This window comes from Apodemus sylvaticus, chromosome 19 (assembly GCF_947179515.1).
Source record: "Apodemus sylvaticus chromosome 19, mApoSyl1.1, whole genome shotgun sequence".
NCBI classification, from domain to species: domain Eukaryota; kingdom Metazoa; phylum Chordata; class Mammalia; order Rodentia; family Muridae; genus Apodemus; species Apodemus sylvaticus.
In genome coordinates, this window is record NC_067490.1 from 9,329,379 (window position 1) to 9,352,943 (window position 23,565).

The 23,565-nt window shown below is 52.9% G+C and overlaps 1 protein-coding gene across 2 annotated transcripts in view; it reads left to right on the top strand.

Moving 5' to 3' along the window:
* The window catches only part of Agpat3 (1-acylglycerol-3-phosphate O-acyltransferase 3), an 82,263-nt gene extending 59,113 nt beyond the window's left edge, over positions 1 to 23,150 (top strand). For both annotated transcript variants that reach the window (XM_052163042.1, XM_052163041.1), the window contains 8 exons: positions 8,318 to 8,544; positions 11,268 to 11,437; positions 12,082 to 12,243; positions 13,066 to 13,219; positions 13,907 to 14,009; positions 18,547 to 18,622; positions 22,258 to 22,456; positions 22,727 to 23,150. In XM_052163042.1, the coding sequence (XP_052019002.1) occupies positions 8,367 to 8,544; positions 11,268 to 11,437; positions 12,082 to 12,243; positions 13,066 to 13,219; positions 13,907 to 14,009; positions 18,547 to 18,622; positions 22,258 to 22,456; positions 22,727 to 22,815 (1,131 nt within the window). In that variant the 5' untranslated portion in view covers positions 8,318 to 8,366 and the 3' untranslated portion in view covers positions 22,816 to 23,150. The remainder of the gene's footprint in view (positions 1 to 8,317; positions 8,545 to 11,267; positions 11,438 to 12,081; positions 12,244 to 13,065; positions 13,220 to 13,906; positions 14,010 to 18,546; positions 18,623 to 22,257; positions 22,457 to 22,726) is intronic.
* Positions 23,151 to 23,565: the final 415 nt, after the last annotated feature.

A 23,565-nucleotide genomic window follows, 5' to 3' on the forward strand; every position in this document is an offset into this window, starting at 1 on the left:
GGCCCTGGGGCACCAACTCAACCCAGCTGAGCTTCCCCTGAGCCCGCTGCAGCCTCCACCTAGGCAGACAGAACCTCTCTTCTGATTCTTCTGCTTGGTGGTCATGGGGCCTCAGGCTTCTGATAGGATGACAACAGGCTGTGTTACAGGTGCTTGGGCTTTGTCCTGAGGGAAGGCGCAATGAGCTCCCCCACTCCACCCATCCCCCACCCCTACCCTACCCCACCCCCACCCGGGAAAAGCTAGACTGCAACTCCACCAGCTTCTTAACTGTGAGCAGCAGTGCGTGTGCAAAAGTGCATGACCAAGAAGGTCACTGTAATGCAATTAGACAAGAGCTCTAGGAGCAGTCGTCATAGCATGCATGTGTGTAAGATGACTGCTGTGTGTGTGCATGTGTGTATACACGTGTGTTCATGAATGTGTTAGATATGAGCATACACATGTATGTGCATACCTGTGTGCATAGATATGCCCTGCTCATTTGTGTACTCTTCATGTGTGTATGCATACGTGCATGTGTGTGCATGTGTGTATATGTGTGTGCGTGCACGTGTAAGTGCACCTGCATTATGCAAAAACATGCATGTGTTGGAGCATGTACTCTATTCTGACCCAGGGTGGTGTCCTGGTGTAAGAGACACAGCCACGCCTGTGAGCCCGGTCCTGTCACAGGCCCATTGTGGAGTCATCAGGCCTAGGAGCTTTGTGCCTCCCTTTCCTTCCCTTCCCACCATCGCCACTGCTCAGGCCAGGGCAGTCACCAGAAACACCCTGGAGGCCGTAAAGATTCAGGAGCTGGGGACTTGGGGTAAGTGAGGGGCCTGGAGTCTTTCATCTGCTGTTGTGCTTGGTCAGTCATTGGAGTTGCGCCTGCTGCCCCTACTGTCTGCTTCCCTGCCAAGGCTCACTGACTCCCCGTCCTTCCTCATTCTTTAGAAACAGCCTAGGGGCCATTAGGCCTCAGCTGCAACCACCCATCTCATGCTACAGGCACCCAAGGTAGGGGCATCTCTTCCCTCTGGTCCCGTGACTCCTGTAAGGGGGAGGGGCTCCAGGCCATGCTGGTACTCACATAAATAGCTTCATTGCCCCTGTGCAGTGACCAAAGAGACCAAATAGACTGCTGTGTCTTGAATGTGCCTTTCTAGCGCAGAGGGGAAGAGGGGCTTCCCTTCCCTGGGACAGCAAAAAACTTGCCTAGCCTCCCCACCCCACCCCACTCCACCCCTCTCTCTCCCTCCCTCTCTCCTTCCCTCCCTCCCTCTCTCCCTCTTCCTTCTTTTCTCTCTCTCCCTCCCCTTCTCCCACTAGCTAGAACTGGGTCTCATGTTCTCCTGAGTACCTGTTTCAGGATATGTTCTGCTGCAGTGTAGCGTGTAGACATGCTCCCACCCCACCTCCACTTCCAGGTGCTATTAGCTAACCTTGGATGATTCTGGTGCCACAGGCAGAGTTCTGTCTGGAGTTAGAGGGGCTAGTGTGTGACATTCAAATCCATTAGTCAAGACAAAGAAATGCTCTAATATTCCCACAAACTCAGCCATGGTTTTAAGGTTACTTTTTAAAATTTGTCTAAATCCAGTAGAAACACAAGTCCATTGGAGCCCAGAGGGCCTGTGTGGGATGCTGTGTGAGAGACCTGACAGCCATGGCCTGTGTCTGGGCTCCAGCACAGACAACCCAACCTGAGGCTGCAGACCATGGCTGTGGGTTGCCTGCTCTCAGTACAGGGGGGGCGGGATTGTGCATTGGAGGCTGGAGCCTTGTGGTCTTGCTCAGTGTATGACATGGTGCAGACCATCCTGGTGGTGAAACTCACTCTATAGACCAGGCTGGCCTCGAACTCAGAAATCCTCCTGTCTCTGCCTCCCAAGTGCTGGGAATAAAGGCGTGCGCCACCACTGCCCGGCTTCCTGCCTTTTCTGAGTCACTTGGCTTTTCTTTCCTGATTGTATTTCCTATGAACTGTGGAGTCAGTTCGTTCCAAGGTGGTGGGGGATCCTTGGATAGTGTAATTAGGCTTTGGTAGTATTTATAAACAGCTTATGCACTGGAAAGGCTTATGGTGTGCCTAAGCCATGTAAGACCACATCCATCCACTTCGCTGAGGCTACGTGGGTCAGCAGTTTCATCTGGGCTTAGCTGGGCGCTTCTGGTCCCTCTGGAATAGTTCTCGTTCACTGAGAGATACCCCCAAGGTTGTGGTCTGGTGACCTGGGCTGGGTCCGGCTCAGTAGACATGGGTCAGTAAACTGACCCAAACATCCCAAATTAATGGCCAAAGGTCACAGCAGGTCGCAAGGTGTCTGGAGGCAGCCCTGGAAGTCATAAATGCCATTGCCACCCAGGCAGCCAGCCCAGCCCAGGTCCTGAGCCAGGGGTCAGTGGTCATCTGAGAAGCAGCAGTGTGGGCCGGCTCAGGACATGCACACAGAGGTGGCCTGCCGCTCAGTGCCGGGTGTCTTAGTTGAATTTTCTGTTTCAGCCACACTGTTCTGCGTAATGTGTTTGTGCATTGTGTGCACACAGCTACAGACTGTGTCCTATAGCCTGGACACAAGAGGGGCTGGTATGTCTTCATCTGTCTGGTCACTAGCACTTGTGAGCCCGTACCCTACTTGCTATAGAGGAAGCCTTTAGCCCTGGAGGGGTCTAGCTTCCCACCTTCTGCCTGCTAAAGGACAACATGGCCACAGGGTCATGCTTGTGAGGCATCAGAGCTGCTGGAGCCCAACCCTGGTAGATCCCCCAGTAACCAACTGAATGGCACTAACCGGGTTGAACAGAGCTACCAGGACCCGGTGCTGCCGGATGCTTACAACATCTCCACCATCTTGGACCTGTGTGTTGTGTTTCCTGTGCTCAGGACCCCTGTCCTCTTGCTGAGTGTGACAGTGCTGGCCATCTGGAGCAAATGGTACTGATGGCACCTCCTCCTTCACCACAGGTAGACACCTTTCCCTCCACAGGCTGGGGAAACAGGGTGGCTGGGCTAGGTCTTACACTTTGCCAGCATTCCTAGAGACCGAGTCTGTGGCTGAATTTACCTAAAGACTGATTTGCCCCTTGATTGTGTTTATTATATATCCACTGTCGTCAAACACCCTAAGGACCAGGGTCTGTCTGGATGGTGAGGTACAGGCCTGTCCTCAGCGACACTCCACAACGTCACAGTGCAGCCATCTCCATTAGCTGTCACCAGTATCTACCCTGAGTCTCTCCCAACCCCTTCTTGCCGGTGTGCACACAGGCTGTGGCTGGGAAGCCATGTTGCACTCTACTCTGTGAGGAAGGGGGAAGGTTGTGAGGGCTCTCTGAGCCACCGCCCTGAGCATTCTGCTTTTCCACGCCCACCTGACCACTCAGAAAGGTCTGGGCGTTATATTTTTGTTCTTGGCTGTTTATGAATAGTGAATGTTGCACCTGAATTAAGGCAGCTTGAGATACTGACTACCCCGTCTCTGCTGCTGCACGCCCTCTTACTCATTCCTGTTAATAATTATCCTGTATCTGCTGATTTTGGACCAGCTCAGTTTTCACCGCCATGGTTACAAAATAACTATGGGAGTGGGGTATGCAGGGAATGCCCTTGGCCCAGCCCCTCACACAGCCTGCCCTTGTTCCTGCTCCCAGGCCTTGGCGGGGAACTGAACACAAGTGAACAGGAGGGAGAGGACGGTGACAGCTGTGTTATCCTGTAACCTGGATTTGATCACTGAGACCCACATGCCGGCATCTTCCTTGTGACCGAATCTCCTGTCTCTAGCATCACAAACAACTCATTTCCCGTAGTTTGGTGTCTTCCCTTTGCCAGTCCACCTGTTCAGTAGCAGCCGCACTCTCTGACAGACTCTTTCCCCTCAGCCAGGAGGTGTAAAGCGTGGGGAGGCTGGGCACTGAGAGACAGATATGAGGGCATTCTGGGACGTGGTCCCTAGGGAAGTGGGACAGAGGGACCAAGGATGATGGAGAGGCTCCCAGAGGATGGGGACTGAATGTGACCAGGAAGTTGGCGGCGGGAAGAGGGACCAACAGGTCTCCCAGGGCTCAGATTAGGGAGCCTGAGAGGCGTGTGAGTCCACAGACCTTGGGCTGCACTGTGAGGTGCCCAGGACTCTGGAGACGTGACTCATGGTTTGGCTGAGCTGCCGGCAGAGCTGGTGCCTCTGCTCCTGGCCTTCATTCCATCTCCACTGAGCACGTGGGCGATCAGATCAGAAACCTCAGCACTTATCTTCACCACCTTGTGGATCCCTCATTTCTAAGTACCGTAGCATTCTGAGGTGCTGGGGGTCTACCCATGGGGGTGACTCAATTCAGTCCTAGTGAGGAGACAGTCAGGGCAGAGGATCAGGTGAGGCCCTCCTTGTGCATGGTTGGGGAGTTCAGTGTCCTGATGATGCCCAGAGCTCCAGATATCTCAGGCTAAGACTGAGGGCTCCTTTAGGTCACAGTTAACTAAGGAAGGGTCCCCTTTCTCGGTGAATGGTATCTATGGAAAGAGAGTATGGCTTAGGGTCCTGGGCGTCCCCCAGGGACATCCTTTTGGGAGTAGCATCTCTCCAGTTTCTGGTTCGCAGCTGTGGTAACATTTGCAGGTTTGAGTAAGTCCCCTACAAGGACACACTTGGAGTGCTGCTGGAGCTACTGTTGAGTGTGGCTAACCCTGTCATCAGCACAGATTTTCGGGCTACAGCTTCCTCCTCCACAGCTGGCAAACACTCGCCTGTTCCTCGGAAGCCACGGCTGGTTTGCCTCTCACCTCCACCTTCTTCTGACCCAGGAAGGTGCTAGTTCTGGCAGGCTCTGAAGTGCCAAGATGAAACTCAGGAAGCAATGGTGTCACTTTCAGGGGCAAGATATTCTAGTGCCAGGCTGGTCTCAGGAGCACACAAGGCCCAACTAAATATGGGATATGGGAAAGCCCAGGAAATCACCTATGAGCTACGGGTGCCACCGTGTCCTCCAGCTGTTGGTCAGCTCCAGAAACCATGTTTAAACTTTTAGACACATCCAGTCTTCAAAGGTCAGTCACATGGAGGCCATAGATCACACTAGTCCCCAGAAATCATCATGGGATCCAGATGCTAGGGCAGGAATATCCAAGGAGATTGAGAGGGCCATAGGAGGAAGAAGATGTGAGTCTGACAGGGCCATCCCACTGCAAGCCGAAAGGGCAGACTCACAGATGACATGTCTCATGGTCAGGTCAGGGTTAGCCCGATCTCAGGCATCCCCTGCAAAGACTGTGGTAATTAGCTGCACCGTGCTCTTATGCCAAGGTTGTCTAGAGGCACCCACCACTCCCCTGGTGGTGGGGCATTAGGTACCTCCTATTAGTTTTCTTGACCAAAACCTTGAATCGAAAGTGACGATGAGGAAGTGTTCCCTTGAGGCAGTGGGGTGTGCTCCCAGATAGCTGTGTAGACCTCAGAGTTGTCAGGATCGGGTGCATGGTTAAAAAAAAAAAAAGTGTAGCCCATGAAGTGCTGTGAGGTGTCTTCAGGGTGTAGCTGTGTCCTGTGCTGCTGCCGGGGGATTCAAGCTGGTGTTGTGATCACAGCTTTGCAAGTAGGCGGTCCCTGCAAACAGGACAGTTCGTGTGCAGTTCTGAGGCCTGCGATGCCTCACCTCTGGGCCTGTGTGCCAGAAGTGTCCAAAGGAGGCTAAAATGGTCTACAGTTTTGCTGGGACAGTAGGTCACAGTCATCAATAAAATGCTCTCAAGCATCACTTCAAGCCAAAGAGCCTCTATGTGTGCTACCTGGTGGTAAAATCCTGCAGTGTTTTTACACAGTGGAAAGCCACTGCCGGGAAAGCAGCAGAGAGGCTGGGAAGCCGCGTGGGGATGCTGGATCTCTAGGCTGGTCTGTGGTTGCATTTATAAGATTAAAGCTCCACTTTGAAAAGTCATGTTTTACAGCACGCCAGTATACGCTCTGCACATTTAAACTCTACATTTGAAATGTAGACATCAACTTGAAACGGGCTGAGGACACATGACTTTTTAAAACTTGCTGGGTATGGTGATGTATGCCTTAAACTCCAACACTCTGGAGGCAAAGACCGGCAGATCTTTATAAGTCCTAGGCTGGCCAGGGCTACATAGTGAGACCCCGCCTTAAAAAAATAAAAAGATGGGGCTGGAGAGATAGCTCAACGGTTTAGAGCACTGACTGCTTTCCAAGGGTCCTGAGTTCAATTCCTAGCAACCACATGGTGGCTCACAACCATCTGTAATGGGATCTGATGCCTTCTTCTGGGGTGTTTGAAGACAGCTATAGTGTACTTACATATAATAAATAAATAAATCTTTAAAAATAAAATAAATGGATAGATAGATAGACAGACAGACTTATTTTGAAGGGACCTGGACCAACACCATGGTCATCCAGTGCAGGCCTTTCCCACACTTCTGTGCCCCGATGGACCAGAAACTTTGTAACCAAGAGCAGAGCAGAGCAGAGCAGAGCAGAGCAGAGGGAGTTGGCCTGAAGGCATTCCTATGGACAGCACTGAAGTTAAAAAAAAAAAAATAGCAATAAGGAAACAGTCCTGGAAATGGGGTGTAGCCAGCACTGAGGAAGCAGGCCCTGTGTCTACCACCGGGACGTCTGGGGACTAGAGAGTAATGACTGAGGTCCTGCTCTGCAGCACAGACACGTCAGATGGCCACGGGGGACACTGTGTTAGACAGTGGGAGGGTGACAAGGCTATGAGGCTATGCGAGATATCCTAGGCTATGACACAGAGCAGTGGTCTTGGTGCTGAGGTGACCTCCAGGCTAGCATCTGGCTATTCCATTTGCCCCCTTCAGGTTTGGCTAGACCCAGGGACACAGAGATCCAGAGGTGAATGTGGCGGGTGGCAACACACTCTGGGGACGGAATACTGAGGTTGGCATAGGCTCACCACAGGTTTCCCCCAAACTCTTTAGCTCAGACTCCTGTAGGTGGAGCAGGAAGCCTCCTCTAGGGTGCAGCACAGGGTGGGTCACGACAGGGACGCTCACGAAAGCTATCCTCACAGGCCGGAGCATGGACAGGTGGGGATCGTTATCAGGGAAGGGCAGCTGAGGACTTAGCAGTGGACACAGCACTGCTGTCGCACCTCAGCAGCCTGGTGCCAGCCCACGGTGTCATCCAACGCCCTGGGAAAGAAGCAAAGCAGAACTATCAGAACAGTGATGGACTCAGCCAGGGCCTGGGGTGGGACCAGCCTGCATGGCAGCTGCTGTGTAGTGGTGGTGGCCGCCTGGTCACTGAGTCTTGTCACCCAAAGTCGAATACATAGTGACTGTATGTAAGACCTCACTGAAGGTCGATCTCGAAAACCGTAGCCTGTTCCTAGGGCCCTAACTGTGGGATTGGAGGCATGCGGTGGAGCCTTGGCCTCTCCTTTGAAAGCCGCGGAGCCACGGGGTGAAGCAGAGTAGAGCCTGTGATGTGAGCATGGGCGTGGGCTGCTGGGTCAGAGCTGCCACGGCCAGGGTTGTGCCGTGTGATGGCTGTGGAGACCCTCACCCACACAATAGACAGGTCTACACAGATCCATCCTATATGCTGTAGGAAGGAACTTGGAGGTCCCTGAGGCGTCAGGGTACGTGGCCTACAGGCCCTGGCCTTGCGACATGAGCATAGACTCAGGCCTCAAAGTCAACGCTGGAATCTTCTCCTGCTGGACCCTCAAATTGGCCATTCATTTAGCCTTCCTGTGCACTAAGTCACTTGCCTGTTACACATGGTCCTAACTGCATTGATGCTACGGGATTTCACAACTGTTGACAAATTGTGACTGGACATGTTTGTTAGGCCCCGGCACCGCTGTGTCTCAGAAGTGTTTCTGTGGCCTACATTCTCTTTTGCCTTCATCTTCCATTGCTGGTTTAACAAATCACTCCAGAGCCCGGTGACTTAGCCAAGTAGCCTGGTCTTCCCTTTTAGTCACAGTAAAGCTGCCATAGGTTTTGGTCACCCGGAGACCTGGCTGGAACGGAGGTCCCCTAGACAGCATTGGGTCTAGTCTCCTTCACAAGAGTGTGGCCTGCTATGTATATGTCCTTAGTGCCTGGTAGCTGGCCAAATTGCTAATAATAGTACAGCCACGGTACTATACATGTGTGTATGTGGTGTTCATGTGTGATGTTTGCATGAGATGCACAGCTTTTGCTCCTCAGCTTCCAGGGACAGCCTCTCTCTGAGCCAGGCACAACAGTGCATCTCCTGCCCAGGCCCTGGATGAGGACCATGCTGTCCAGACCACAAGCCTGTGCCTTGTCTCCACACACACACTGACCGCTGTGCCCGGTTTCCAGGACGGCTGTTCTCAGTGAAGGACCGTGCGGCCGCCCCTGAGCAGCGACCATGGGCCTGCTTGCCTACCTGAAGACCCAGTTCGTGGTGCACCTGCTCATTGGCTTCGTCTTCGTGGTGAGTGGGCTGGTTATCAACTTCACCCAGCTGTGCACGCTGGCCCTCTGGCCCTTCAGCAAGCACCTGTACCGCCGAATCAACTGCCGCCTGGCCTACTCGCTCTGGAGCCGTAAGTGTCCCCGCCCGGCAGGGCGTTGTGCAGGGGCTTGCAGGGGAGTGGGGGGTGAGGGGGGCAGGGGGCAGGCGGAGGTGGGGGAAAGCTTCTCCTGCCAGGGCTCTCAAGGGGCAGTAAGGACAGGGCCATACCTGACACTCCATCCCAGCACAGAGCTGGGTGCAGCTCAGCCTCCCTGAGGTCACACCCTTCCAGGGCCTTGTGAACAGGTGCAGGGTTTACTAGGCTCAACCACACGATATTTCCATGTCAGGCTAAGTGACTCACACAAAAGGAGGGTCTAACACAACTCTGTGGGTGCTTTCAAACCAGTAAAAGCAAAGTAAAAATAGGCTCAGTGATCTGAGATCTGGCCACCAGCACACCGTACTAAATGTCCCTATTCACATTGCAGGATGCAGTTAAAAACAAGGGTGCCCCTAGTCACGAGTGTGTGAGTGCTACCTCTCCATCAGAATGTACTAGTGCAGGAGAGCACATATATGTGAGAAACCTTCTCCACGTCTACATGGAGAGACAGCCACTTGCTCCCACCCTATGCACCGTGGGAGGGCCCCGACCTGGATTCAGCTACCTGCAGTTTATATGATGCCAGTTTGACGCACTTGCTCCACAGGATAAGGACACAGCCTCGAGAGTTCTGCAGCTGCCCACGCCCCACAGGCATCCTCACCTTCTCTTGTTTATATTGGCCCAGAGCTGACCAGGTAGTCTTGTGGATGCTAGCCCTGGCCATAGCCCTTCCTCAGCGTGCCTGCACAGACACCAAGAAAATGAGTAGCCTTTCTGTTCCAGAGAATCCTCTTCCAAATGCAGTTCTAAGTGGGGGAAAAAAGCAAATACACAAAGAAGCGTGCAGTCCACTACTTTTTATACCTGGCTGTTGCAGCAGAGGCTCGGACAGAGGCAGGAAGGGACAGCAGTGCCCCAGGAAGTGGGTCCAGGATGCTGTGTGTTACCCCACAGGAGAGGGATTCTGCACCTTTATTCCCTCCCTACCTAGAAGCCAGTGACTGCAGTCTGCCTGACTCCCCCTCCTCAGCTTGACTCAAAAGGTGACAGCCGTTGCACAGAGAGCAAATACAAATGCCACACGTGCAACATGACTTGGTGGCGAGGACACTCCAGTGTTGACAGATAAAAGCTAAATGATAGACTCCTACATCCGGTGCTATTCTGACGCCAGAACAGCAGACACATCAAATCCTGAGAGAAAAGGAAACAGAGCCCCTCAGCTATCATGGGAGACTTGCTAGAGAGTCAGATGTGTCCCTTTGAGGCTTCCTGACCACACCCTGGGAGGGGCAGAGAAGCTGGTTAGCTTCAGCCTGGCCTCAAGCAGAGATGGGAGGGTGCATGGAGACGGAAGAGCGTGTCCTTGGGGACTCTCTGGGTGCCTAGGCCTCGGGACTTCCTTCTGGGTTGTGCCTGGGTGATAGCCTGTGCTGGACCTGGGGAGGATGACTGTCACCACTCTCTGGTGGCAGAGCCACCCCTGTGTGTGTTCTTGTGCGGACACGTGGGTGGCTCTCAGGCCCACGTGTGGAATGCCCTTCTGGCTACGTGCTAATGTGTTTGGACAACATTAAGGACCCCACCTCTGCAGTGTTCTAATGCAGCTACAGTATTTGGCACCCCTCCTGGGACTAAGTGACAACTCCCGAGCACCCAGGGCCTCACCCTCCTTGTGGACTCCATGTTTGAGGCTGGCAGCATACCCTGGCTCCATCCCCAGGGAACAGTTGTTTTCAGGGGACCCTGGGGCCCTCTCATGGAGCAGTGGCCAGAGCCAGTAGTATGGTGCTTCCTGCCACCACCCTGCATGTGTCAATCACATCCTGGTCTGCCCGCCTCAGATGCCTGGCCATAGTCCTCCCACTGCAGACCATGGCATGCTTGCAGGATGCCTGCCCTCCTGTGTGTCCTACCGGAACTCATTTATAATCAAACTCCATGCTGAGCAAATGCACACAAAGCTCTTGCCATGGGACCCTCTGGCCCTGACCTTATGAAGGTGACCATGCAGAGGAGCCAGGCGTTCTCATGGCCCTGCCTTATCCTGGATCTGTCATGACCTGTGACTTGCAGTCAGGTGGAGGCTGAGTTCTGAGTTCTAGTGACCTTCCTCATTCTTATGGAGATGCTGCAATCAGCTGCTGAGTATACTCCAAGCTCCTGGCCACAGGGCCCCTTTGTCTTGGGGCATCCTAGAGCCTCTTGGGCAGCAGTAGGTCTCCTGGGAGCCCTTCCATAGGCCTGGGTAGGCAGGATTGAATGTGGATCTCAGCTCACAGCAGATGGTCACCTTGTCTTCGCTCTATGAGTTGCCCAGCCCCGCAGGCATCCTCTTCCCTGGCATTCAGGACACAGATCACAGATCCATCCTACCACACAGGCAAGCTGGTGGCCCGTGACACGTGACGGTGTACAGCATCCACCAAAGTGACATGGTGGCTGAGCACTGATCCCCTGGGTCATGTGTCTCCTGTCTGTGCCACTGGCTTCATCGCACAAAGTAGCTCTGATTGAGAAAGCTTACAAACACGGGCCCTCCGAACTCACTTCTAGAAGGAAGTTCCCCTCTAGGTGGAAACGGCAATGGAAGTGGGTCTGATACCACCCTCCCAGAGCCTGTGGAAACCTGGGCAGGGCTGGGGCTGGGGCTGGAACAGGGCACTGGGCAGGCATCTCCCAGTGCTGACCCCACCCTCCCGCAGAGCTGGTCATGCTCCTGGAGTGGTGGTCCTGCACGGAGTGCACTCTCTTCACCGACCAGGCCACCGTGGACCACTTTGGGAAGGAGCATGTGGTTGTTATCCTCAACCACAACTTCGAGATCGACTTCCTCTGCGGGTGGACCATGTGCGAGCGGTTTGGCGTGCTGGGGGTGAGCAGAGGGGTCAGGGAGGGGCTGGGTGAGTGACGGCGGAGTGGGGCCCCAGAAGGAGGCCTGGCATGGGACTCTCTGAGACTCTAGAGGCTTGTTCCTTAGATGTTTCTTGGTGTGGCCCTTTCTCATGGAGCAGTATGACTTGGGGGGGGGGGGGGCGTGTCTGTCCATGTGGTCTCCTCTGTAGTTTCCCGCCTGCTCTCGGGACTCACTGTGACTTCATTTCTTGTCACTACCTTTCCCAGTCCAGAGGTTCCCACTGAAGGCTAACTGAATAATTGGTTAGCTGAGTGGCCTCAGGTGAATTTAAATGACACTAAGAGGGCCAGGGAGTTCAGTGCAGCCAAAGCCGCTAAGCAATGGCAGGAAGAAGGGGGTCAGGAAGGGACCAGGAACTGACATACTGCTATTCACCATGTCCCTTCCATACCACCAAGGTTTGGCTCTCAAGTAGTTTCTCGGGTGGTCTCCTGTGTGTCCTTGAGGGGTACCAGTCCAAGGATTGTCCAGTCATAAGCCAGGATCCCATTTATAGCAAATGATTTGAGCCCAGAGAAGCAAGGCCTAAGCCCCTGGTGTGTCCGTGAGGGCTTCTGGCGGGCTCTCCCCACCTCTGACAGGTGCCACTGGTGTCCCCGCAGAGCTCCAAGGTGCTGGCTAAGAGGGAGCTGCTGTACGTGCCTCTCATCGGCTGGACGTGGTACTTCCTAGAGATCGTGTTCTGCAAACGGAAGTGGGAGGAAGACCGGGACACTGTCATAGAGGGACTGAGGCGCTTGGCTAACTACCCAGAGTACATGTGGGTGAGTGTGCTTGCGGATGCAACTCAGTCCTCCTGGGCACCAGGGCCCAGCTTGTAAGTTGTACAATCTGTGGCTGAGGAACTAGCTCATTGGTAAAGTGCTTGCCGCACAAGAGTAAGAACCTGAGTTCGAGCCCCAGAACCCAAACAGACAAGGCAGGCTGTGGTGAGCGGACAAACAATCCCAGCGCTGGGGAAGCAGATTGTACAAACAATACACACACACTCTCTCTCTCTCTCTCTCTCTCTCTCTCTCTCTCTCTCTCTCTCTCTTACACACACCTACACACCTGTGCACACACATGCCCATGATACCATCCCAGATTGGAGACTTGGCCTCGTTCCAAGGACACAGCTTCCACCTGTCCCTGCTGCTGCAAGCCCAGCTTTGGCACACACCCTCCTAGGGTGGCAGGCGGTGGGAGAGTCGTCCTGAGTAGGATTTCTCATCCTTCTTGTCTACTCTCGGAAACCTGGCCTCTTAGGTTTCTCCTGCACCATGCTCAGGACAGCAGATGCTTTCTATTTTCAGAGGCCCTTTCAGGTTTCTCTTCTTCTTGAGAGTTCTTGATCACATTCATCTGTGTAACTGGAGTGCAGATTGCAGCCCTAAAATGAAATACCCTCTCAATGGCACAACCTGCTTGCCGCTGGATGAATCTGTGCTTCTGTTTCTCTCTACTGCCAGCAGCGTGTGCTGTGCAGCTGTGGTGGGCGAGGCCTGAAATGTTACAGGCCTTGAATGGCAGGGCTCTGGTTCTGGCTCGGCTGTCCTGGAATAACCCTCTGGCCCCTCCCTACCCTATGTCCATTCTGCACATAGTTTCTCCTGTACTGCGAAGGAACACGCTTCACAGAGACCAAGCATCGCATCAGCATGGAGGTGGCTGCCTCCAAGGGGCTGCCCCCACTCAAGTACCACCTGCTGCCCCGGACCAAGGGCTTCACCACTGCAGTCCAGTGCCTCCGGGGGACAGGTAGGAGACTGGGACCCGTGGTGCGAAGCTGGAGTCCTTCACTGCCTGCTAGGCCACTGTGCGAAGTGAGAGGTTGGATAGGGCTGGGGATACTGCTCGGCTGGGGGAGAGCTTGCCTTGAATACATGGGGTTCTGTGTCCTGGCACCCCATAAACCAGGTGTTGGGGGATTTCCTGCAGTCTCAAGATCATCCTGAGAAACATAGTTTGAGGCCAGCCTGGACAATCGAGACTTTGTTTTAAAAAGAAAAAAAAAGCTTTTTTTTTTTTAAAAAGTAGAATCTAAAATGTAAAAATGTGAAATATACCAGAAGCACAGAAGAACGGCAGAAATAGGATGGACATGTTGTAAGACCTGCTATCTCTTTGGGGATGATAAGATGTTACTTAGTGGCAAACTGTCCAATAGTAAAATTCAAATAAACCAAAACATTATAAAGGAGAATGTTAGTGTAGTGACACCTGGAAGGGGTTACAGACGCCACGGAAAGGGGCCAAGAGCCCTGGCCAGGAGGGAACCGCCAGCAGAGAGTGCTGAGCACTGGGCAGCCAGCTGGGGGTGAAGATGTTCTGCCGTGTGGAGGGGCAGACCCAGGTGTAAATGTGGTTTTTCTGTTTGGTGGTGACATCATGCTGTACAGTGTTTCCCATCATCCATTGCTCACTGGTCCTGTCTCCTCCCCTCAGTTGCAGCTATCTATGACGTGACCCTGAACTTCAGAGGGAACAAGAACCCGTCTCTACTGGGAATCCTGTATGGGAAGAAATATGAGGCAGACATGTGTGTGAGGTGAGCGCCCATCACAGGGCTGTCAGGGCCTGATGTGACTTGCTACGGGATTCCTGAGGGTGTGGGACACGGCCAGACAACATAGCAGCCTCTGGAGTCCCCTGACCAGTGTGAGAGTTGATTCTTGTCTGTCTCTCAGTCTCAGTGGACACCTATGCACATGTCCCTGAGGAAAGCTCTGTCCCAGATCTGTCTCTCCTTGAATAGCAGTCACACATCTGGTGATCGTAACTAAACACTAACCTTAAATCTCTTGCTTTGAGCTAGTGACCTGAGACATCCTGCAGAGCCCCTGCTGGAGTGGCATGGCACCAGGTGGCTCTGATCTGGCCTGGGCATCTGCAGGAAGCTCTGATTGGAGAAGGCCTTGCCCAGGTGATGGTGCCTGTCAGGACCCATTGGAAGGGCCCAAGGCACTGCTGAGACCTCTCACGCAGAGGCAGTATGCCTTGTAGAACACAGAGTCACAGTTAGGGTGGGTAGAGTCCATGTCTCAGCATTGGCTGAGGACCATAGCCAAAGTGATGTTCATCTCTGTGCCTCCTGAGGGAACAGTTCATCCAAAATTGGTTCCACTCCACGCCTGTGATTGATTATTCTGAGTGTACTTGAGTTCATACCGGTTTACACTATGAGGGGACTTCCAGAAATAAGGTTGTGGACATAAACTGTAGTGAGGATTCTGGAATTTGGGGTTCCTATAAGAACACAAATATTATATGTTTTCATTTTAATCCCAGGTGTGGGGATATGAGGCTGCTTTGGGCTGTCCGTGACAGCTGACTATGATTTGCCTCGTGCTCTAGCAGAGGCGTGGTTTTGCCAGCTGCAGATCATTTCTGTGACTGTGGGGTTTGGAATTCTGGGGACCTTTCAGAGGGTAAAATGTTAGGACCCTGAGAGGGGTAGGGTTAGTTGTTGTTAGTTATTTGGGGGGGGGGAGGTTGGTTGCTGTTTGTTAATAGTCGTGCTCAAAGAAAAAACAAAAACAAATCAGATTCAGGCATCTCTTTCCCTTGTATCCTTCGTTCTTTCCTATCTAGTGATAGAGGATAAAATGGGTGAGAAGGGATAAAGGGTGGGAAAAAGAAGAACCCACAAAGTAGCAAAGCCCAGCTATAATAAACAGTAAGCTTGTTGGCCTTTCCCTCCTGACTTTGTAAACAGCTGGGTAACTGGGGGTCCAGGACCCTGAATCCAGTCTTGGGGAACTCACCCTGAGTTGGAATCAGCAAGTGAGCCTAGGGTCTTCTCCTTCATACTGTTCAGCTTATAGCATGGAAGTCTATGACAGGGGACTGTGGTGATTAGTTCTGAGCCTTAGGTGGTTTCCATGACCAGGTGTGTTAGTTAGCTTCCTATCACTGTAAGAAATACTTGAGATAATTAACTTACAAAGAAGAGACTCTGATTAGACTTGGGCTTTGGACAGTTTCAGTCCATGGTTGAGTTTCTGTTGCTTTGGTCCAGTGTGGGGTCAGCATGCTATGGCAGGAACACACTCAGGGCTGGACATAGCAATCACCTCATCAGCCAGCTGGGTAAAGAGGGAGGCTGGAGTGCTGACCCCCCAAAGATAGCCTGGATCTAGGACCTAGGACCTCCTACTATGCTGACCCCTTAGAGATAGCCATAACCTAGGACCTCCCACTGGGCCCCATATTTTTTTTTTTTAATTATGACCAGGATCCAAACAGATCAAAATGCTAATACACGATCTTTGAAAGACAGTGGAGAACAAAAGAACAACTTTAAGGTAGATGACAATGACTGAGAATCTGGCCATGTCCAGAAGTGAGCCCACCCATCTCAAAGGCCAGTCATGCTCCTGTCCCTGGCTTAACGGCCCCAGGTCAGAGCCAGACTGTGGCCAGATCCCCCTCATCCAGCTGCTCAGTCACCCATCCAGCTGAAGTGCTCCCCCATGAGCACCCAGCTGTGACAAGGGAGGCCTCCCCTCTCTGCCCTTTCCTCTGTGATATGCCAATTCTGTAGAGATATTCAGCTGCATTTCAACGGACAGCTTTGAACTTGCAGAAGCCCTGGCTGCCATGTGCTCTTGAGCGTGGATTTTGTCCAGGTGTGCTGTTCCCACCATCCAGCACACCTCTGCAGTCACAGCCCAGGGCCCTCCCCCACGCCTCCCTCAAGGGAGACAGAACTCTAGGGGCTGTGATGGGGCAGGCCTGCATGTATGTAGCCCCAAGGGGCCTCCGATTTTCATCCTGGCATGCTCGTTAGCCTTGTGATGGCAGAGTCACTTCTGGGAAGTCTCGGGTACCAAACTCAGGCTCTGGCTGCCATGAGCAGGAGCCTGTGGCCCCGCTAACAGGCATCCATCTTGTCACCTTTACTTCAGTAGTGTGTATCAGGTAGCAGTGCATATGCACATATAGCACACACATGCACGCATGCATGTACCAGGAGAACCACGAGGTAGGTCTGAGCCTTGTGGTCCTCTTGTTATAGGAGGTGGCCTTGGGCTACACCCCCTGACTGAGTGCCATCTGTCCCAAACCCTCTCCATGCAGTCCCTAACATATGACTGGAGCCCTTGGAAGACACAGACATAAAATATTTTATCTGCTAAGATGCCTCTGACCCTGATGCGGCCATGAGCTGCAGTGGCCCTCTGCGGAGGCCACATGTTCTGCAGCCCTGGGCTCTACCAGTGCTGCGCTGTGGAAGAGGTCCCTCAGGACCTCCATTTTAAATGGACAGAACGGTCTCAGCCTGTGAACCTTTCACGTGGCTTTTTTCTCTGAAAGGACGGAGCATGGGCCACCGTGGTGGCCATCCAAGCCCCTCACCAGAGCTATATTCATCAATTAACCCCCTTGTTCCTGGTTCCATTTACCCACAAGCAAATGAAGTCTGAAAATGCTAAAGAGAAATCTCCAGAAGCAAGCTAGCTAGCTGTTTGTGAACTTTAAATTACACACTTTCTGAACACCATGATGGAAAATGTCGGCTTCGCTCCGTCACCCTGGATGCACAGCCTTGTCTAGTGTACATGGTGTGGGTCAGCCACCCTCCTGATGTCATTCACACAGACTCACAGTGCTTGTGTTTAAATGGGACTTAGTAATGGCTTTGAAGCAAAGGGGCATGAAATGAAGGGAACACGGGGGTGTGGGGCACAGCAAGCCAGCAAACAGCCTGCAGAGGGCTCAGAACACCTGTGGTGTCAGATGTCCCTGAGGACTTAGGATCTGTCCTCATGAAGAGGACCCTGATCACCCCAGGCCTTGGGAGCCTGTGTGAACCCGAGTACTCTGTGCCACCTCCTGGCCATCATGAGGTACTGCAGTTCCCTGTGGAAAGCAGGACTGTCCTGTCAAGTGCCCAGGCGTCCATGAAAGCTGCGCAATGTAGCCAAGGCTGATGTGGAGCTCCTCATTCTCTTGCTCCACATTCCAAGTTCTGTCATCACAGGAGTGTGCCCCAGGTCTATCTTCCTATGCAGCCTTGGGTGGCCTGGACCTTGACACGTAGACACTGCATCCCAAGTGCTGGGATTAAAGGCGCATGCTACCACACCTGGCTTGGCTCTAGCCTTTTAGCATTTATGACACAAATGCTTATTCTCGTGTGAAGAGTTGGAGCTGACTCTCACTGCAGGCGGCTCAGCAGCTCTCTCGGCCATGTGACTTTGAGCTGCTCCTTCTGGCGCAGCATCGCTTGCTGCACACTACAGATTATCCTCAGTCGTTTTTACTGCGGTTGAAGGCCATCCCTCACCCGGCCTGTGCGACCTAACATCCTGGTGACTATCGAACCTTACAACGTGCTCTTAGCAGACCTACCACCAGCTCCCGCTAACCCAAAGGCTAGGATGCCATCAGATAGGCTCCGAGACCTGCAGTAGAGGGCCCCTTGCTGTAGCCCACCCACCTGTAGCTCCTACTGATGCATTCCATAAATACTACATAACTTTCTTCATTCTGCAACTAATACAAATCTCACATAACTACTCACACAGTAGAAAATGGCGTTTTGGGAAACTTCGGTATGTGGTGTGGGGCCCCCTTCACTTGTAGCTGTCAGTTAAAGGTCACAGTCAAGGTCAAATGCCTTGGGCCTGTGGCCTTAATCATCTGCAACAGTGCGTGTGTCGGGAAAGGCCAAAGCCATTGCAGTCACCCTATGGGAAAGTGGAGAGATGGTCTGCCAGGCAGGTGGCTCACAAGGGTCCCCATAGAGGCGTCTTTCAACCCTCCCACGCCCAGAAGGTTCCAGAATGTTAGATGACTGTCAAGAACTTATTTTGCACCAGGCAGTGGTGGTGCACACCTTTAATCCCAGCACTTGGGAGGCAGAGGCAGGCGGATTTCTGCTCTATGGAATGAGTTCCAGGACAGCCAGGGCTACACAGAGAAACCCTGGGGGGGGGGGGGGGAAGAACTTACTTCGCTGGCTGCCTGTTTCAGAAATTAAGGATGAGACTCGAATCGCAAGCGTCAGGTGGCCTCACGTGTGTCACTCGTTCCCTCCCAGTGTGGGGCAGGTGTTCATTCGCTCACTTTACACTTTACAGGAGGTTCCCCCTGGAAGACATCCCAGCAGATGAGACCGGCGCTGCCCAGTGGCTTCACAAGCTGTACCAGGAGAAGGTAAAGGCTCCTGCTTGCCTTCTTCCCACCTCCAAAGCGAGCTGGGGTGGTAGGGAAGGGAGGGAGGAAGGTGCCACGTGGTTCCCCATTGGGTGCCAAAGCCTGGTGGTCCTCACCTGCGCTAGAGTCTTCTCTTGTTCTTAAACTTTGAGATATTAATGCCAAAGTGAAGTATGAAACCTTGCACAGTGCCTGGTGTGTGCAGCAGTGCAGAGCCTTGCACGCCGCCTGGTGTGTGCAAGTGAAACTGTGTTGATGACATTTTACCACATTTGTTCCTTGTTTATAAAAAAAGAAATTTTAAGTGTGTAACAGACATCTCCCAGATTTACAACAGCTTGCTTATGTTGTGGGTATCTCCCAGACCCACAACAACAGCATGTTATATCATGGGGCCCCACAGCAGGTGTCCTGGGGGACTTCTGAGCACACATGTCCAGGTCCCACTCCACTGCGCATGCTGACCCTACGTCCACTTCCTGGGACAATTTCTATCCTCTTCGCATTGTTCTGGAACCAGGTGGCCAGCAAAACCTATAGCAAACAAAACTCCCTCCAGTGCTGGGAGCAGCTCCCAAGGACATGAGGGAGCTCCAGAGGCCAAGTCAGGAGGAGAGCTAGGCATGAGGGGAGGGGCCTGGGCTGATGCTACATACCCTGCTGGAAGTGTTGCCTGGTTCCCCCAAAGTCTTGAGTCATTAGCCTTCATGTGGTGATGTGACTTCACTCAAGACAGTGAGGTGGTGGTGTATCCCCTGGTGAGGCCCGACCTTCCAGGAAGTCAGCTGGGAAAGGTCAAATTTGTCCCAGACTACCACCTCCTCCTCCTCCTCCATGCTGAAGAGCGCTGCCCTGGTGACTGTCCTGACCCACCTCCACAGTTCCAGAAGATGGAGACACTAGCCTCGGAAGTGCTCCACAGAGAGTCCTCTCAGGCTGACAAAGGTAGCCTGTGCACAGCTGGAGGGAGGTGACCCCAGAGGCTCAGGGTTTGCCTAGACTGGACTCAGCTGCAGGCTACACAAGACAAAACACCCAAGGGAGCCAAACCTTCCCAATACCCAGCACTGTCAAAGCCCTCAGAGGAACCTGAGAAGTAGCAGACACAGACTAAAATGAGCACGCAAAGATGAAAATAGAAAACAAGAAGACCCGCAGAAGGATGGAAGAAGCAGCGGCAAGACATCGAGGCAAGTGGAGAAAAGAAGCAGCCGGCCGGCCGGCCAGCAGAGCAGCGCCATGAGCCGGGGACTGTGCACAGTATGTGCCTCCCCTCCATGGGCCAGTGTCCCTCGAGAGTACTATTAATAGAGGTTAATACAGGTGCTGGAGAGACGGCTCAGTATTTAAGAGCTCTGGCTGTTCTTCCAGAGGACCCAGGTTCAATTCCTAACACCCACATGGCAGCTCACAGCTGTCTGAAACTCTAATTCCAGGGCTTCTGATACTCTCACACAGATATGCATGCAGGCAAAGCACCAAGGCACATAAAATTAAAGCAGATTATACAAGGAGGAGCCAGGCATAGTGGAGTACACCTTTGATTCCAGCAAGAAACCGAGGCAGAAGGATCTCTGAGTTCAGGGTTCAAGGCCAGCATTCCCGGACAGCCAAGGTGACATGGTGAGACTTCATCTCAGAAATATGTATATTAATAAAACCGAAAACCGTGGTCAAGACTGATAGAATTAGTGTTAACAGGAATAAAACAAGACACAACCAACAAGCAGGAGAGCGAGTGAGCTAGGCGTGATTGGCTTTACGCCCACCTGTTTGAAAACTTAGACATAGTTTGTCATCTCTTCTACCACACCCTATGACAGTTGCCCAACAAAGCAGGTATAGGAGGTTCTTACCTCACACAGCACAGGCCATGCACCCTAAACTCACGGACCCATCATCCTGATGAAAAAGTTTCTCCTGGAGTCCAGAACATGTGTCTGTCTGTCTGTCTGTCCTTATCCAGCAGAGCATTAGAAGTCTTAGCAGAGCAATTATGGAGAAGATGAGAATGTCCAGATTGGAAAGGAGGATGCTCGAACTACCCTGTTTGCAAATGCACAGCCTAATAGTTAGAAAAAACCTCAGAACTGTCAGAATGGTAGAACTGGAAAATTCCCTAAAACTGTAGGATTAAAAAAAAAAAAAAAACAGTATCTAAAAACCAGAATCATTTCCACGTGCCAAAAACGAGCAGAAAGACAAATCCCAGCAAAACCCAAGGTGCGGAGCTACCATCAGACCTTGAAGTCCTCCTGATGAGAGTGTCAGAAGGAAACACAGCTTGAATGCAAGACGCTGCAGCCAGCATTACGTCACTGCTGTCCACAGTTGTCAAAGTACACACACACACACACACATCCTCACACCCTCCATTTACTGACAGATGAATAAAGGAACTATAAGGTGGTGACCTGCCTCCACCTTTAATAACAGCACTGAGGAGACAGAGACAGGTGGATCTCTGAATTTGAGGCCAACCTGGTCTACACAGTTCCAGGACAGCCAGGGCTACACAGAGAAGCCCTATCTTGAACACAAAACAAAACAAAAACAACAGCAAACAAGCAAAAAAGGAGACAACAATGTATGTGAACACACAGCGTAACATTGTTCAGCTGTTACACAACCAACTCTTGCCTTGGAGCAAGCATGGATGGAAGTGAAGGAATAGCATAGAGGTGAAGCCAGCGGGCGGCAGGAGGCCCAGCACACGCTGCCAGAGAGGGTAGAGCAGTAGGTAGAGGCTGCGAGGATGCAGTGACGGACGTGGTGCCAGCAGGCACGCCGTGTCCTGTGGCTCAGCCGTGGCAGGATCACTGACTGTGGCTGATGGCAAGTATGTATTTCAAATTTTTCAGTGGAGAGGGCTCTAATCATTCTCAACACAAAGAAATAGTCAACATCTGAAATAGTGAATACCCAGTCCCTGCTCATTACACTGTGTGTGTGTACATGTGTGCATGCATGTGTGTGAGTGTGTGTCTATGAGAGAGATTGACCCACAAATGTACAATTATGTCAGTTAAAATTTTAGATAGGTGGATAAGTAGACAGACAGTTTATGTCTGGGATTCCTGTATCCTAAAGGATCAGAAGTTCAAAGACCAGTACCAGCTACATGGAGAATTCCACAACAACCTGGTTGCAGGAGAGCCTGTGTCAAAGGAGGAAAAAGATGGGGGGGTGGCGGGGGGGGGGGGGTGGGGGGGAACACATAGGGATGGTATGGAGCCAACAAGATGGCTCAGTGGGTAAAGTGCACGCTGTGTGCTGAGTTTGGTCCCTGGGTGCCGTGGTAGGAGAGGTGAAAAGCCTTGCAGTTAAGGGTGTGGGCTGTGGCCAGGCCCAGGACCCTTTGGCTGTCCTTTGATAAATGCCAGGGTCTGCAGCAGCCAGTCATGACCCCTGGCAGCTATGCTTGCTTGGCTGGCTGGATCCTAGCTAACTCTTCCTGGGTCCAGATGACACACCCTTCATACCAGCAGCCGAAGGTCCTCCAAGGAAGTGCTCCTCCCACCTGCACTGGGGCTGCTTCATTGTGTGCCGGCCTAGTGGCTTTTATTGCTGCATTTTCTCCTGAAGCAGAGTCACACTTGTGGATGTCAACCTCGTCCTCTCCTCTTCACTCTCAGGATGCCCTGCAAGAGATGTACAATCAGACCGGTGCATTCCCAGGGGAGCAGATCAAGCCAGCCCGAAGGCCGTGGACCCTCCTGAACTTCCTGTGCTGGGCCACTGTCCTCCTCTCTCCCCTCTTCAGCTTCGTCCTGGGCGTCTTTGCCAGTGGATCCCCGCTCCTCATCCTGACGTTCTTGGGGTTCGTGGGAGCAGGTAAAGAGCACGATGTGCCCGCTCACATGCTGGGGTCGCTGGGCTGCCGCCAGACCCAGGACCCCCGGGAGGCAGCGGCTGACCCGGGTCAGGGAACTGAGTGCCCCTGGCTCCTGGGCGTAGTGGCTGTGGGGGACTGCACCCTTCTCTCACTGTCCTAGAGTGGCCGCATGGGGAGGAAGGGATGGGGGTGGGGTGGGGTGGGGTGGCAAGGCCAGTGAAGACCCCTGGTGAGGTTGGCCTCTAATCTCTTGTCTCTTGTCTTTCAAGCTTCCTTCGGAGTCCGGAGACTGATAGGAGTGACTGAGATAGAGAAAGGCTCCAGCTACGGCAACCAACAGCTTAAGAAAAAGGAGTAATTAACGCTGTGATTGAACACCCGTAGCCTGGCGCGGTATCCAATTAACTCAATTAAAAACAGAACACCCGAGAGCGAGGGAAAGAGACACGTAGAGACTATTTTTCTTATTAACTGGTGACTAATATTAACAAAACTTGAGCCAAGAGCAAGGAACTCGGCCTGCCAGGTGAAGACGGTCGGCCAGCACCGGCAGGGTCGCGTCGGCCCTCTGCGGGGACAGAGGCGGGCTTGGGGAGGTGGTGGGGCCCTGGGGCTCCCTCAGAACGCCGCCTCCACGAGGCAGCCCTGGCTGCTCTCCCTTCTTAAATGTAGAATGAGGCTTTTGTTTCTTAATCAGTTATTTGGGGAACTTAACCTGGCCCCAACCTTGTGCCCTGCACCCCAGAACACTGGCTCTCCGGGAGTGCCGATGCCTCCAGGGGGCGGGTCAGCTGACCCTCGTCCTGCCCCTGCTCTTCTGTCCTTCAGTCCTGCCCTGCCCCGCTTGGCACCTTAGCTTCCAGCCCCCGGGGAGGGAGGAAGTCTTCTTGAGATAAGCACACTCTGATCGTGGATCTGGGCCCCTTTGTCCCCTCCCTTGCCCCGGGGCTGAAGACCACACCTCCGTCCTCTGCAGCGCAGCCCAGCTGCTGCCGTTGGCACCGCCTCGGTGGGGGCTGTGTCTAAGCACCTTAAGTCTCTTAAAAGTGAATGCCCAAGAACTCTGCAGAATGTGGACCCCTTGAGTTCATACAGCGCCTCCACACAG